Source organism: Typopeltis vanoorti, chromosome 9 (genome assembly GCF_054136105.1).
Source record: "Typopeltis vanoorti isolate ZY-2024b chromosome 9, IOZ_Tvanoo_1.0, whole genome shotgun sequence".
Taxonomy (NCBI): Eukaryota; Metazoa; Arthropoda; class Arachnida; order Uropygi; family Thelyphonidae; genus Typopeltis; species Typopeltis vanoorti.
In genome coordinates this window covers 137,599,687-137,613,687 of record NC_143557.1, presented here as the reverse complement: position 1 = coordinate 137,613,687, position 14,001 = coordinate 137,599,687, and the positions used below count along the sequence as shown (strand labels likewise).

Below are 14,001 nucleotides of genomic sequence, written 5' to 3'. Positions count from 1 at the left end.
CACCTGTAAAAAAACATACATTTGGAACTATATGTTAGTGGCTACTGTTGCCTTCGAAGTATGCCCCTTATGCATTTATACTCTGGTTTAGACAGTGTTTCCATTTTTGGAAACAGGCCTGGAACTCTTTTTCTGGAATACTCTTGAATTCCTTTATCACATTATGCTGGATATCAGCGATGTCAGAAAATATTCATCCTTTTAGCACAGTCTTTAATTTTGGAAACAGCCAGAAATCACAGGAGCTAAGTCAGGTGATTTCGTAATTGATTTTTTTGGCCCAAAACTCTCACGGTGAGCACATTATGGCTTGTTGCATTGTCATGATGGATGATCCACTTGTCAGGCTGCAATTCAGGTCTTTTTCTCTGAACAAATCTCATAATCTTTTCAGCTTCTAAATAGCAGTGTTGGTTGACCGTTTAATATGATAAATGATTGCCACTATGGATTGTGCTACCATTTATGACAAATGGCAATTTACAGCCTGGGGAACCTGTTGCTCATGTTATTTCTCTTGCATTTGATTGTGTTCGGTGCAAAAGCCTATTAAGTTGAGTACCCTTCATATGTTCTGACTTTTGGAACTAGGTTGCCAGCTTTCTCACTGATCACAAATTAATGGTAGATGGATTCTTTATCTTTACTGTGTTACTGAGGTTTCATAAGGCTCTTTCACCTAACATCTTCCTTCTCTATATCAGTGACTTCCAGTGTCATTAGCAAATAGTTTTGTTGATGACAGTACACAGAACCCTCCTCATTCTTATTTGACAAATTTTTATTGTATAAATCAACAAAACTTCCAGAATATCAACTTCTATAACATTTTCAAGTTCTGATTTCAACCATTCTTCAATGGGATACTTGTTAACTTCAGTGCTAGTGAAGCAAAATCTTGCACACATCTCCCTTTTCTTTCTGCTCACTTTTTTAATTTTATTTTGACAACAATTGAATCTCTGGTCAAGATGGTTTTGTTCTTCAGATCTTTTTGTGTATAAATATTACAGGTATACCCCCATACGCATTCAAGAAATTGGTTTTCTTTTGCTGTGAAGTGTTAATTCTACACTCACTAAATTTATATGTATCACATATCCTCTAACTGTTGATTACTGTTTCACATTTAGGGTGACATTCTTAAAGACTCAACAAAAGTACTTACTGTAAAAAAAATTAAAAAATCAGGTTAATGACTTCAATTCGTTCTATCACACTTTCAGTTGTTTCTACTTGTATTTTTGCCAAATACTTCCATGCTCACTTTATCAGAATTAGCATCAGCAATTCATGCAGTCACTTCTAAATTTGTTAATGTCTGCAGCAGTTACTCAACACTTCAGTTCAATTCCAAATTCACAGAACAAATTTTTCTTCATTGTTTCTGTTACTTTCTCTTGGAATAGTCTGTTTATTTCCTAAACAGTATTAAGTCCAATATTGCAAGCCTTTTTTTTTTCTTTCTCATAGTATTAATATACTATTGATTTAACCACCTCATGTATGGGATTATTTTAGGGCTGTATATACACTTTTCCCGAGACGGGGCAGGACCTGAGGTGCTAGAATGCTTTGGGGGGCCCCAGCTATAGCCTTGTGCGCCTGTGCATAGGTACGGCCCTGAGGATAAGCGCTATATAAACACACGTGCGCACACACACAAAAAGTTTAATGAAGCAGGAGGGGTACATTGTATTTTAATTAAATTCATAAGTTCTTAGTTGTTGAAAGTAAGTAGCAATTTTATTATTTCTGTAAGAACATTTACATTCCTTTAATGTATGGTATGTTAATGTGATGTTCTGAGGAACAGTCTTTTTTTAATCAGCATTTTAATCCTTTTTTTTTTCTTTCTAGATTAATAAAACGGAGATCTGTTTAATGGTTCCAGCACACAAAGGTTTTGATGTAGCTAACAGGAAGCCTGTTCCCATCACAATATATGATTACTATAACACAGGTATGCTTCCCGTTTTTTAAGATTTGAGTATTCCTAGTTGGAGATCTAAACAGCAGAGTAGGAAATCAGTTCCAGACATCCAGAAATGTCGAAAAAAATTTGGAGAAAGGCAGAGCTAATAAAATAGTAGAAAGCACTTGTTTCGCTCAGGGCACAAGCTGCTTATGAATGAATGAACACAGAGAGAGGGGTATCTTGTATCCAAGATACAAGAATACAAGGAATTTGACATGGAAAGTATCTAACCACCATCTAGTGTTTCAGGATTTAAAAAAAAAAAAAAAAAAAATTGAGTATTTCATTGAAAAAATCTCAGGTGATCAGTTCTCAGATATGAACTGTAGACTCATCAGTTTCTGAATATGTACCCTGTGGGGGGGGGGGGGGTGCAGGATATACAGGCTACTATGACAGTACCATATCATTCCTAATCTCCTATCGACAATTTTTCTCTAACTTAATCTGTTACCTGTCAGTACTCCAGTATTGTTATCATCATCATCATCATCATCAAATTCCTGCCATGTACCCTCAAGGGGTGTACAGGATATGACAGTACTACATGAAAAAATTATATCATTACTAACTTCCTATCTACAATTTTCCTCCAAATCAGTCTGTTACTTGTCAAGACTCCAACATTATCAGATCTTATATTTCTATCTTCTAAAGCACTTTGTACCGTATCAATCCACCTATATCTTGGTCTTCCTCTGGGTCGTTTTCCTGCCAACCTGGCAGAGAACACTTGTTTTGCTAATCTTTCCTCTCCCATTCTATTTAAGTGACCATACCATCTGAGATTAGCTCTGCTAATGTATTCCTGGATGCTGACAATGTCAAGTTCTTTCCTAATATCCTCATTTTTAATATGATATTGCCATTGATGCCATCTGTTCACGCCTCTAATCTTTCTCAGGACTCTCATATCTGCGGTCTCTAATCTTTGGTCAAGTGTTTTACTTCTGACCCAGCTCTCAGATCCATAAGTTAAAATTGGTTTGAACACAGTCTTGTATACAGCTAATTTAGTGTTCCGACTAATTTCTTTCTTATTCCATATGAATTTATTCAATTGACTTCCCACCATACCAGCTTTGCTGATTCTGTTGTCTATTTCTATATTTAGTTTACCATCTTCAGTAAAAATTGTGCCTAAGTAGCTGAAATGTTTTACTTGTTCCACAGGTTCTCCATTCACAACACAGTTGACATTTTCAATGATTCTGCCTATTTTCATTGTCTTTGTCTTTTTATTGCTGACCTTCATACCATATCTATTACAACAGCTATTCAATTTAGTCAGAGAATCTTGCAGACTTGTAGCGGATTTATTTAGAAGTATAACATCATCCGCATAAAGCAAAGAGCTGATATTAACATCTCCAATTTTGATATCAGGTTTAATACCACATTCCTTCATAATGTGATCCATATAGATAATGAATAACAGAGGGGATAATGTACATCCTTGTCTCACACCAGATTTAACATTAAACCATCTTCCTGTACTTCAATTCTAACTGCTGACTCACAACTCAAATAAAGACTAAGTATTGCTTGATATAATGCCCCATTGACACCATATAACTGCAGCGTATTGAATAGCTTCTCTCTTGGCACCTTGTCATATGCCTTTTCCAAATCGACAAAACTTAAATACAGATCTTTGTTATATTCCCATGCTTTCTCGACTATTTGTCGTAAAGTGAAGATGTGATCCTGACAGCCTCTATTTGGCCTGAATCCAGCTTGTTCTTCGCCAAGCTTTTCTTCCACAATTCTTCTCAACCGTTTCTCAAGTATACTTGCATAGATCTTGCCAGGAACACTCAGTAGGGAAATACCTCTGTAATTCTCACATTCAGTTTTATTTCCCTTTTTATATATGGGTACTATGAGAGCTCTACTCCAATCATCGGGAATTCGTCCCTCTGTCCAGGCTTTCTGAACTATGCAGTGCAGCCACTGTAAGACTCTTATACCACCATACTTCAGCATTTCTGGTCGAATATCATCTACTCCTGCTGCCTTTCCACATTTCAAGCCTTTGATGGCTTTTTCTACTTCAAGTATGGATATGTATTCCTGACTGCATGCCTGGTCAGTGTTTTTTATCACTGTGCTGTCATCACTGCTTGTTTCATTTAGCAGTTTTTCAAAGTAATTACTCCATACTTCAAGGATATCTTTTTCTCCCGTTTTCATGTCACCTTTATCATCTGTAATTCCTTTTACAGCACTCTTTCCTCCATTCTTAAGCTTCTTCAACAATCTCCAGAATATCTTACCACCTTCTTGATATTTATTTTCTATATTCTTGCCAAAGTCCTCCCATGACTTTTGTTTAGCTAGTTTTACAGTGTTTAGCATTCTTGCATTTGTGTCTATATTCTCTAAGAGTACAAGCTGACTTATTTGACAGGAACTGTTGGTATGCGTTCTTCTTTTCCATCACTGCCTCTTTAACTTCCTGTGTCCACCAGGGAGTTCTGATTTTTTTATCTTTGCACACAACCTCACCACATGCCTCTCTGGCAGAATCAATCAATGTTTCCTTCAGAGTTTGCCACTGAATCTCCAAGGTTTGATTCCTGTTCTCAAACTCTTTCATTTTCTTTTCAATAATATTTCTGTATTTTAGTCTACAGTTTACATCTGAGAGCTGCTCAACTTTTATTCGCTTTAAAACTTTCTTACATGTTATTCTTTTCAATATGAAATTCAATTTTATCCTGCTCAAGACTAAATAGTGATCACTTCCAATTTCAAATCCTCTGTACACTCTGGTGTCCTGCACCAGGGAGAAAACATCACTATCAACAATAACATAGTCAATGAGACTTTTCTTATTCCTAGCCTCTTCTCTCCATGTGAATTTGTGCACATTTTTATGTTGGAACATGGTGTTAGTAATAACCAGTCCATGTCCTGAGCAGAAATCCAACAGATATTTGCCATTATTATTAGCTTTGCTCTTTTCTCCAAATTTTCCCAAAATATTTTTGTATGTCTCACAATCATTTCCTACTCTACTATTAAATCCCCAACAAGGACCAACTTTTCCTTTTTCATTGTGTCAGTTGCTTTTTCTAAAGCCTCAAAAAATTCCTCCACTTCTACCTTAGTAGAACCTTCTGTGGGACCATAGGCACAAATAAGTCTCATTGTCCAGTTCCCCATTCTCATATTTGCCCACATTACTCTACTTGAGACTGACTGCCATTCAAGAAGATTAGCCTCGTATTTTGTGTTGAATACTATGGCTACTCCTTCTTTTCCTTGATTGTTATTGCCTGAATATAACATTTTGTATTTATTGCTCAGAAAGATCTCACCAGTTTTGGTCTTTTTTGTTTCAGTCACCCCTATTATGTCGATCTGGTACTTATCTAATTCCTCAGCTAGCTCCATTTCTTTGCCATTCAGGCTTCTTACGTTGATAGTACCGATCTTTAATTCTGGTGATGTTGAGTTGGGGTTTGTTTTCAGATTTGTATTGTTATTAATTCTTTAATTTGTATATCAATGACATAGGGAAAGATTTAAGAAGGAATATTCAGTTGTTTGCTGATGATGCAAAAAAAAACTGGGGAGAGCAATAGTTGGTAAAGGTGATGTAGATATCCTGCAGGATGAAAAACCACTGAATATTTTTGTTGCCTTTCGACTGTTTAGAAAAATCTCCACCTTTCTCACTTCTAAGGACAAACTTCCACATCTTAATCATCCAGGTGTCTACCAGATTCTGTGCTCTTGTGGATTATCTTATTTCGGACAAACGAGAAGATCTGCCTCTATTCGGCTAGAAGAACACCAATCTTATATTGAATACTTTAAACCTGAAAAGTCTGGACTTGCAGAACATATGCCATCTTCACTAGACACAGAGTTCAATGGATAAAGACGAGTTCTTCACAAAAGTCAGTTTGTTTCTCATGGAACGCCTTTATAAAGAAACATGTGAAACTACTTCATTCTCCTAACTCAAACAGATCCGACGGCTTACGTCTATCCCCTTTATGTGAGATAGTACTTTACAAATCAGCTAATCTTTCTTAACTTTTTATTGTATTGATTATTTATTTATTTATTTATTTTATTATTTTTATTTTTTGATTTTTAGGAAAGTTATTGACCTTTTTAGTTATCTTACACCAGCTACTTAGGTGGCACTTTTTGGAATTGTCAGTTATTGTTTAATTTGAGCTTAATGTACTGAAGATGCCTGTGACACACAGGCGAAAATTATACTATTAAATAATCTTTGTACATGAGTTTTTTCTGTTATTAATTTTGTATCGATATGTCTACTCACGGTATACCTCTTTTAAAACTTATTTTAAAACTTAGTATTGTCATATCTGACATTTGGTCTTTTGAGGCATTTCTGACTGAATCAGTCCACTAGATCTGTCTTCCTCTGGGTCTTTTTCTTGGCATAAAATGCATACTTAACCAATCTTTCTCCTCCTATTCTCTTTGACCATACCACCTTAGATTAGCCCTGCCCACACATTGTTAACATCAGTGTTGATCTTAACAATGTCAAGATCTTTCCTAATATTTTCATTTTTTAATGATTTTGCCATTGATAACATCTGTTCAGGCACCTAATGATTTCCAGAACTCTTATATCTGTACTGTTTAATATTTGAATGCTTTATTTCTAATCCAATTCTCAGGTCCATAAAGTAAAACTGGTTTGAGTACAGTCTTGTATTCTCTTGTGGCTGATTTCTAATTGTGGCTGATTAGAAATCAGCCACAAACTGATTTCTAATCAGCTTGTGGCTGATTTCTCTTATTCTATATAAATTTATTGAACTGGCTCTCCCATCTTTGGTTATTCTGTTGATTATTTCCATATTTAATTTGCCATCTTGCCTAAAAAGCCGAAATATTTTACTTGTTCTATGGGTTTACCATGGAGAAGCTGAAGTTTTCTACATTCCTACCTATTTTCATAGTTTTGTCTTTGTTGCTGATTTTTATGCCAAATTTGTTACATTTGTCATTCAATTTAGTTAAAATCTTGCACAGAATGTCTTTGGAGTACATCATCTGCATAAGGAAAAAGCTAAGTTTGATATCTCAAATTCTAATATCAGGTTTAATGTCACTTTAACACCAGATTTTATTTTACATCAAACCATTTACTTGTATTTCCTTTAATTCTGACTGCTGACATACAACTTGAATCTAGCCCATGTACTGCTCTATATAATGTTCCATTTATCCCATATAATCATAGCATTTTGAAAAGCTTTGACACTTATGTTCTTTCTCCAGATATACATTTGGATTATATTCCACCGGATTTCAAACCAGCATCTTTACAGCAGGGTTAGTTAGATGTGCATTATGACAATTACAGGAAAGAGTTCAAATTGCAATGAACAAAAGCATTCTACTTGGCATGCCCTTTAAAACTGTATGAAAGGTTTTAGTTATTGGGTAGAAGTTGAACTTGATGACTCAAGTTCAACTTCAACTACAATTTAGCCAAAAATTTGTTTCCTGTACTCTTTGTTTAATGGTTATGTAACACTTTAATATTTTTTTTCTTATAAGTTGAAATTGGCTTTGAACACTTATACTGCTAGTCATATTTTTGACCAATTTCTCTTATTCCATATACTGATGTCCTTAGTTGGCTTCCCACCATATTAGGTTTGCTTATCTTTATTCTATTGTCTATTTTCATATTTAATTTGCCATCTTCACTAAAAATTGTTCCTAAATAGCTCAGATAGTTTTACAGGTTTACCATTTAAGATGCAGCTGATATTTTCAGTGTTCTTACCTATTTTCATAGTCTTTGTCTTTTTACTGCTGATTCCCGTGCTGTCCAGTAGTTGTCCAGTTTAGTTTAGGAATCCATCCTAAATACTCTTACTGAATTTATTTAAGAGTGCCATCTGCATAAAGAACTGAGATTAGCAATGGTGATTGTTGCACCCTTGTCTTATCTCTGATTTTACATCAAACCAACTTCAGTTCTAATTGCTGACTTAGAACTTAAATATAGACTGCATTGCTATCTGTCATGGCTTGTGTATATCATATAATTCCAAGAGACGAGCTGTTTTGAACAGCTTTTCTCTTGGAACCTTGCCATGTCTTTTCCAGCTCTACAAAACTTTACATCCCATGATATATATTTCCATGATTTCTGAATCATGTCTTAAAATATAAATCTGATTCTGACAACTGCTATTTGACCTAAACTGAGCTAGTACTTGTCAAAGTCTTTCTTTGACGATTTTTTCTTAGCGTCTTCTCAGTTATGCTTGCATACATAATCTGAAACACTCAGGAGTGGAAATTCCTCTGTAATTTTCCTTGTTTTAGTTCCTTTCTTATATATTAGTATTCTGAGAATACTACTCCATGACTATGATCCCTTGACTTCCAACTCTGACCTTGCCTTCTGAATAGTACAGCCACTGGAAAATTTATGCTTTCACATTTGTTTTTGATGGCATTTTCTACCTTAAGGATTAATACATACGCCTGACTTGCATTCTTTTTGAATATTTTTGTCATTGTTATTTAATAATCTATTTCTCTGTACATCCACAATATCTTCTGTTTTTATGTTGCCTTTATCGTCTGATTCCTTTTTACTTCATTTCTTTTTCAGTAGCCTCCAGAACATTTTGCCACCTTCCTAATATGTCTTCTATAATTTTTCCTAAGTCTTCCTATCACTTTTGTTTAGATACTTTTACACAGTTTAGCTTTCTTATATGCAGTTTATCTTTGTCTTATTAGTTTTAATATTTCAGTTGCATTACACTTTAATAAATTTAACAGATTTTTGTCATTAGGCTTATGTAATCAAACTATTATAGAAAAAAAAGTAACTTGTATTAGTTATCAGTTTTAATTAAAATTAAATAACGCAATTTAGATGTTAAATTTTCTGTTAAAAAGTAACTTTTTTCCCCTTCTTTAAATTTCAAATGTTAAACAATTGGATACCATTATATGAATGATAGTTTGATTTTGATTTCCTAATGTGGCCATTTCCTAATGCTTGTGTTAGAGGATGAGTCTGAATATATTGGGGTACGGTGACTGCTCTTCTAATCATGACACCCCGACCAGTGCCTATGTCATCGCCCTGGGATGATTTGGTACCCCACACATCACATGTAAATGGCACAGCTTAGAAAGCAGACGTCACATAGTCTCAACAGCTGATTTAGTTCCATTCTAATGTCTCATCACTAGAGCAATTGCAACGTAACAGTATGGAAGTAACTCTGGCTAGTGCTGCCAGATTTACTTTCATACTGGATAGTAAATCAAACTATCATTCAGTGTGCGAGGCACAAACAATATTATTACGGTGGCCAGACAGGATTCTATCTTACAGTTGTTCAGCCCATGCTAACCACTTTGTGCAGCATAGAGTTTGGGTTTTCACTAATATCACTGGATTGGCCAGTTGAACATCACCACATCTTAATCTGATAATTATTTGCCAAGCACATTTGTGTTCCCATCTTAACTTATCTCTACATTCTGTATTCCCCATCTATCCTTATGTGAGAACTATTTGAAACATGACCGGTGGTCTAAAATTGCAGTTGGTCATCCCATTGTAACCACCTACTCAGTTTAATGAGTTCATCTTTGTAGAGAAAGTAAATCTCTGTAAGTGCATCTGTAGAGGCATGGTAGGATCTTATGGATTCTCCTACCTGTGCACAACTATAACGATATCAACAGTGGTCTTAATTGTCTGTGATGGTAAATAGTTACACCAGGGTTGATGACCAACTCTGCATTTCAAGTATTGTCCATGGGATCATCCACTTAAGGATGCATGCTGGACTTGCCCTTACAGGAAGCTTCATTTCACTCGTTTATTTGACAAGCAGAACTATGGCTCCATTCAATCTCTCTTTCTCAATGAGTCATGTTTACTCCTGTGAATACCCAGTAGGAGTAAACCTCTCAATAGACATCACAATGCTTTGTTTGAATTAGTCAGATTCCCTTAGTCTGTGCTAGTTGAGTCAGCTATTAGTTATTAGCCAAATCAGTAGTGCTGGATGTGTTATATGGCACACCTTGTAAATGAGACCTTCCACAAGAAGGTCCTGAGACTTGGTTTGGACTCAACAGTGTTCTACTGCCACTGGACAATTTTTCCCAGTGCCCTATTCTTTTCATATCCCGGCTCAACTGGCTGAGTTCTCAGAGCTAATTTTTATTCTCAGATTATGGATCTATGCCGTATTTGGAATAGACTGTATATGTGGGATTGAAATATAACCTAATTTCTGCAAGATTTAAAAAAGAAAGGAAAATATTCAAAACAATTTTAACTTCCTTTTGCTTCATTCACAAAACTTCAGTCACCCAGTTAGGGGAGGTTTGCATGAATGGTGATAACATATCTCATGTTAATAAGTTAATTTGTTTTTTCATTGTGCTCTGTAAAAGGTTTCATTATTACTTTTTATATACACTGCTTAAAAAAAAAAAACAGCCAAAGTACAGAGTGCAAGGAACAAACAGCCACGGTGTCCACCTTAATAATGCGAATCTCCTTTCACTATGATGACTACAGCAATCCTACAGAGCATACAATAGCAATCAATGGGAATTTTGCACCATTCTTCCTGTAGGAATGTAACAAGGCCCAGGACTGTTGTGGGATGGACATCCTTTGACTTCATCCAACACTCCAGTTCGATAGGGAGGCAAGTCAAGTGTTGTGACATTTGTGTCAAACAACATGCAGTCACATCAGCAGCAACAGCCTTATGACATGGTGCATTGTCTTGCTGAAAGAGACAATGGTCAGTTTTGTAGAAACACTACAAAATAGGAAGCATTGCATTGTCCAGTGTTCAGGTCCCTCAATAGGGTTGGGATCAGGGCTCTGTGGAGGCCAGTTAAGTGTGGTTGACATGTCCACGAACAATGCAGTTACAGCAGCAGCCTTAGGACATGATACATTGTCTTGCTGAAAGAGACAATGGTCAGTTCCATAGAAATACCACAAAATAAGAACCATTGGATTGTCTAGAATTTTCAGATACCTTTCGAAGATCATTGTTTGTGGCACCACAGAGGTCTGAGGTTAAACCAGATAAAATTGAACCATACCATCACACTGCCACCTCTGAATTTCATAGTTGGGGTTATGCACTGTGGTAAAAGACATTCACCTGGCATCTGCCACACCTGTCCATGTGTTTGGTAGAGGGTACAGTGTGATTCATCACTCCATTACACAGCTCTCGAAGTTTCCATGTCCCAATGTACACGCATCTTTGCACCACTGAAGATGATGCTGCATAACTGCACATTCAACTTGTCAGCTAACAAATGGCAGTTTTTACACATCCTTCATAGCACCCTATGGTCATGTTTGGTGAGTGTGGTGGGTGGTCCACTGTGGGTAGAACTTGCAGTTTACTCCCTTTGCTTCTATCTCAGTATGGTATCACTCATTATTGACCTGGGATGGTCCCCATTTGTCAATAATTTTCCACACAGGTAGGCTTGCAACATGGCACCACATCACATTGCCTCTTTTAAACTCCATCAGTTCCTTTCTCACAGCTATTTCACCTGGACACAGTTGCCCTTACTTGTGAGCATCATATTCCTCCAATTTATACTGGCTACAAACTCATGGCACCCTTGCCCATGGGATATCTATTGACTTCTTTCCAAGCATTGTGTTCATTACTTTTGTCTGCTTCTCAAATTTAGCCTTTTTTGCTTATTATACATATTAATAATGAGCTGTATGTCAAAGCTATCAATTGCTGAACCCGGGAGTAAAGAAAAGTTGTATCCTACAAGATACAAGTTATTCATCTCAGTTTGTATGTCTATATGATCATCTCATCCTTTATAGTGACTGTTTTTATAAAAAAAATTATGTAATATCCATGCTGTTGAATAATATAACATTCTAATTTGTTTAAAATTGGTTCAAATGCTACCTAAGAAGCAAAATACCTTAAAGAATTTCAGCAGAAGGTTGATTAACCAGTCACGTATGGGTTTTTAAATCCTACAAAACAGGCAATGCAGCTTCAAGAACACATGCAAATAACACTGGTCTTACAGCTTTGGCCATAACTCCATAACATTTTTTAAACCTTTTCTGCCTGCTATTTTTCTGAATCTGGCCATGAAAGATTATGAACCTGTATGTTAGTGCATTGAATAATTTGTGGATAGGACACAAATTTAAATAACAAAGTGTGTTTTCAGAATAAACTTACATCCGAGAAAACTGGGATGAAAGCTTAACATCTTCAGACCTTGTTGTGTATATTCTGTATAGTTTGAATTAAAATTCATATTTTAATTTTTAAATTGTCCATAAAATCAGTTCATAGTTTTATAATTTCAAATTTATTTTCTAATAAAATATATAAAAATTTACCAATTTAATGTTATGTAAAATGCACAGTATTTTTCATTGTTTACTATATTTGCAGTGAAGAGTGCAAGAATGTTTTATGAGCCCCAAGAAGCAACACTGTGTGATATATGTAAAGATGATGATTGCAGTACTCTCTGCAACACAATACGTGACTCAGGTTCCGTGGGCAGTGTGAATGCTGCATCACTTCTTGGTTTGATTGTGGTATGTGTCATAAATTTTGGACAGCTGTGGAAAAGGATGGTGTGATGTTCCTATATTAACACATATCATTACATATGGCCATATTGGCAGTTATTCACCTCTACAGACTTCAGCATTGTGGAGCAGTGTTCTGAAGATAGACTCGTGTGTTTGTCATTAGGATATTTTCCTGGTTAGCATTGACGGGTTCAAACATAGAGGCATTCCAGAAATTGAAAACATTCATAATTTATGAATACCAGTTTGTATAATTCTCAGCCCATGTAAAGTACAGAATTCTGCCTGGTACATGTTTTGTATAAAGTGATCTTTGTATATTGAAATGTTTTTCAGGAATAGCTCTACACCTACAGATGTTTAGTATAATGAATTTATTTTATAGCTATTTTTATATATGTAGTATTGTAAATATTTTTGTGTAATATTGTCGAGGTACATAAATTTATTGATTAAAGTCCTAATTTATTTTGATAAGTAATACAGCCCATTAGATCATCACACTATCTTTTCATATTGGTGCTATATCGTACCTAATCTTCTTGTCTTTGTACTTAAATGTTGATAATGTGATGTGCTTTAGTTTGCCTATCAACCCCAGTTAATTAAATTCACTTTCTTTAACACCTATCAGAACTTTTTATGCATACTTGTTAAGAGCTATTGCTATTTTACAGTTGTTTCAAAAAGCTAAAAATCAAAGTGTAAATTGTTTTAAACAATTGTGGAATACTGTACATAATGCTTTTTATATCTGGGTTTGGTAAAAAAAAAAAAAAAAAAAAAAAGATATTTTTTTATATCCTTTTTGATACAGTCTTGAACATTGAACAAGATTAATTTTTTTAATTTTTTTTTTTTTCAATCCTGGCCAGCTGCTAATTGAATGTGCCTGGTAATTTTGTAGAATACAGTTTAAAAAAAAGATAATAAAACATTTTTATAACAAGTAAATTTATACTGAAATAATTTCTGAAGTTTTTAGAACATGATCGTGCAAAATCCACACACACACACACACACACACACACACACACACACACACACACACACACACACACACACACAGGGTGCTTCAAAAGTTGAAGCACCCTGTTGAATGACAGTAGAAGGTAAATAGATAGATGAACAATTTTTATTACTGTAGCATAACACTTGAAGTTTCAACACACAGTTGAAGTTCAATATGACTGCCTCCAGTAATTCTGCAGATGTCCTATCTATAATCCATTTCTTGTCACATGCAGCACAGCATATGTGGTGTAACCTCAGCAATGGCAACAGTAATTTTGAAATGCAGCTCATCTAAATTAGCTGGTAGTGGTGGTACAAACACTTGATCTTTCACAAAGCTCCACAAGGAAAAATCTAATGGTGTAAGATCAGGGTAACGTGGTGGCCTTTCTACAGA

The 14,001-nt window shown here is 35.3% G+C and overlaps 1 protein-coding gene across 3 annotated transcripts in view; it reads left to right on the top strand.

Moving 5' to 3' along the window:
• Window positions 1-13,544, top strand: part of Tep2 (Thioester-containing protein 2) — a 320,565-nt gene extending 307,021 nt beyond the window's left edge. For all 3 annotated transcript variants that reach the window (XM_090397649.1, XM_090397651.1, XM_090397650.1), the window contains exons 34-35: window positions 1,861-1,963; window positions 12,445-13,544. In XM_090397649.1, the coding sequence (XP_090253775.1) occupies window positions 1,861-1,963; window positions 12,445-12,638 (297 nt within the window). In that variant the 3' untranslated portion in view covers window positions 12,639-13,544. The remainder of the gene's footprint in view (window positions 1-1,860; window positions 1,964-12,444) is intronic.
• Window positions 13,545-14,001: the final 457 nt, after the last annotated feature.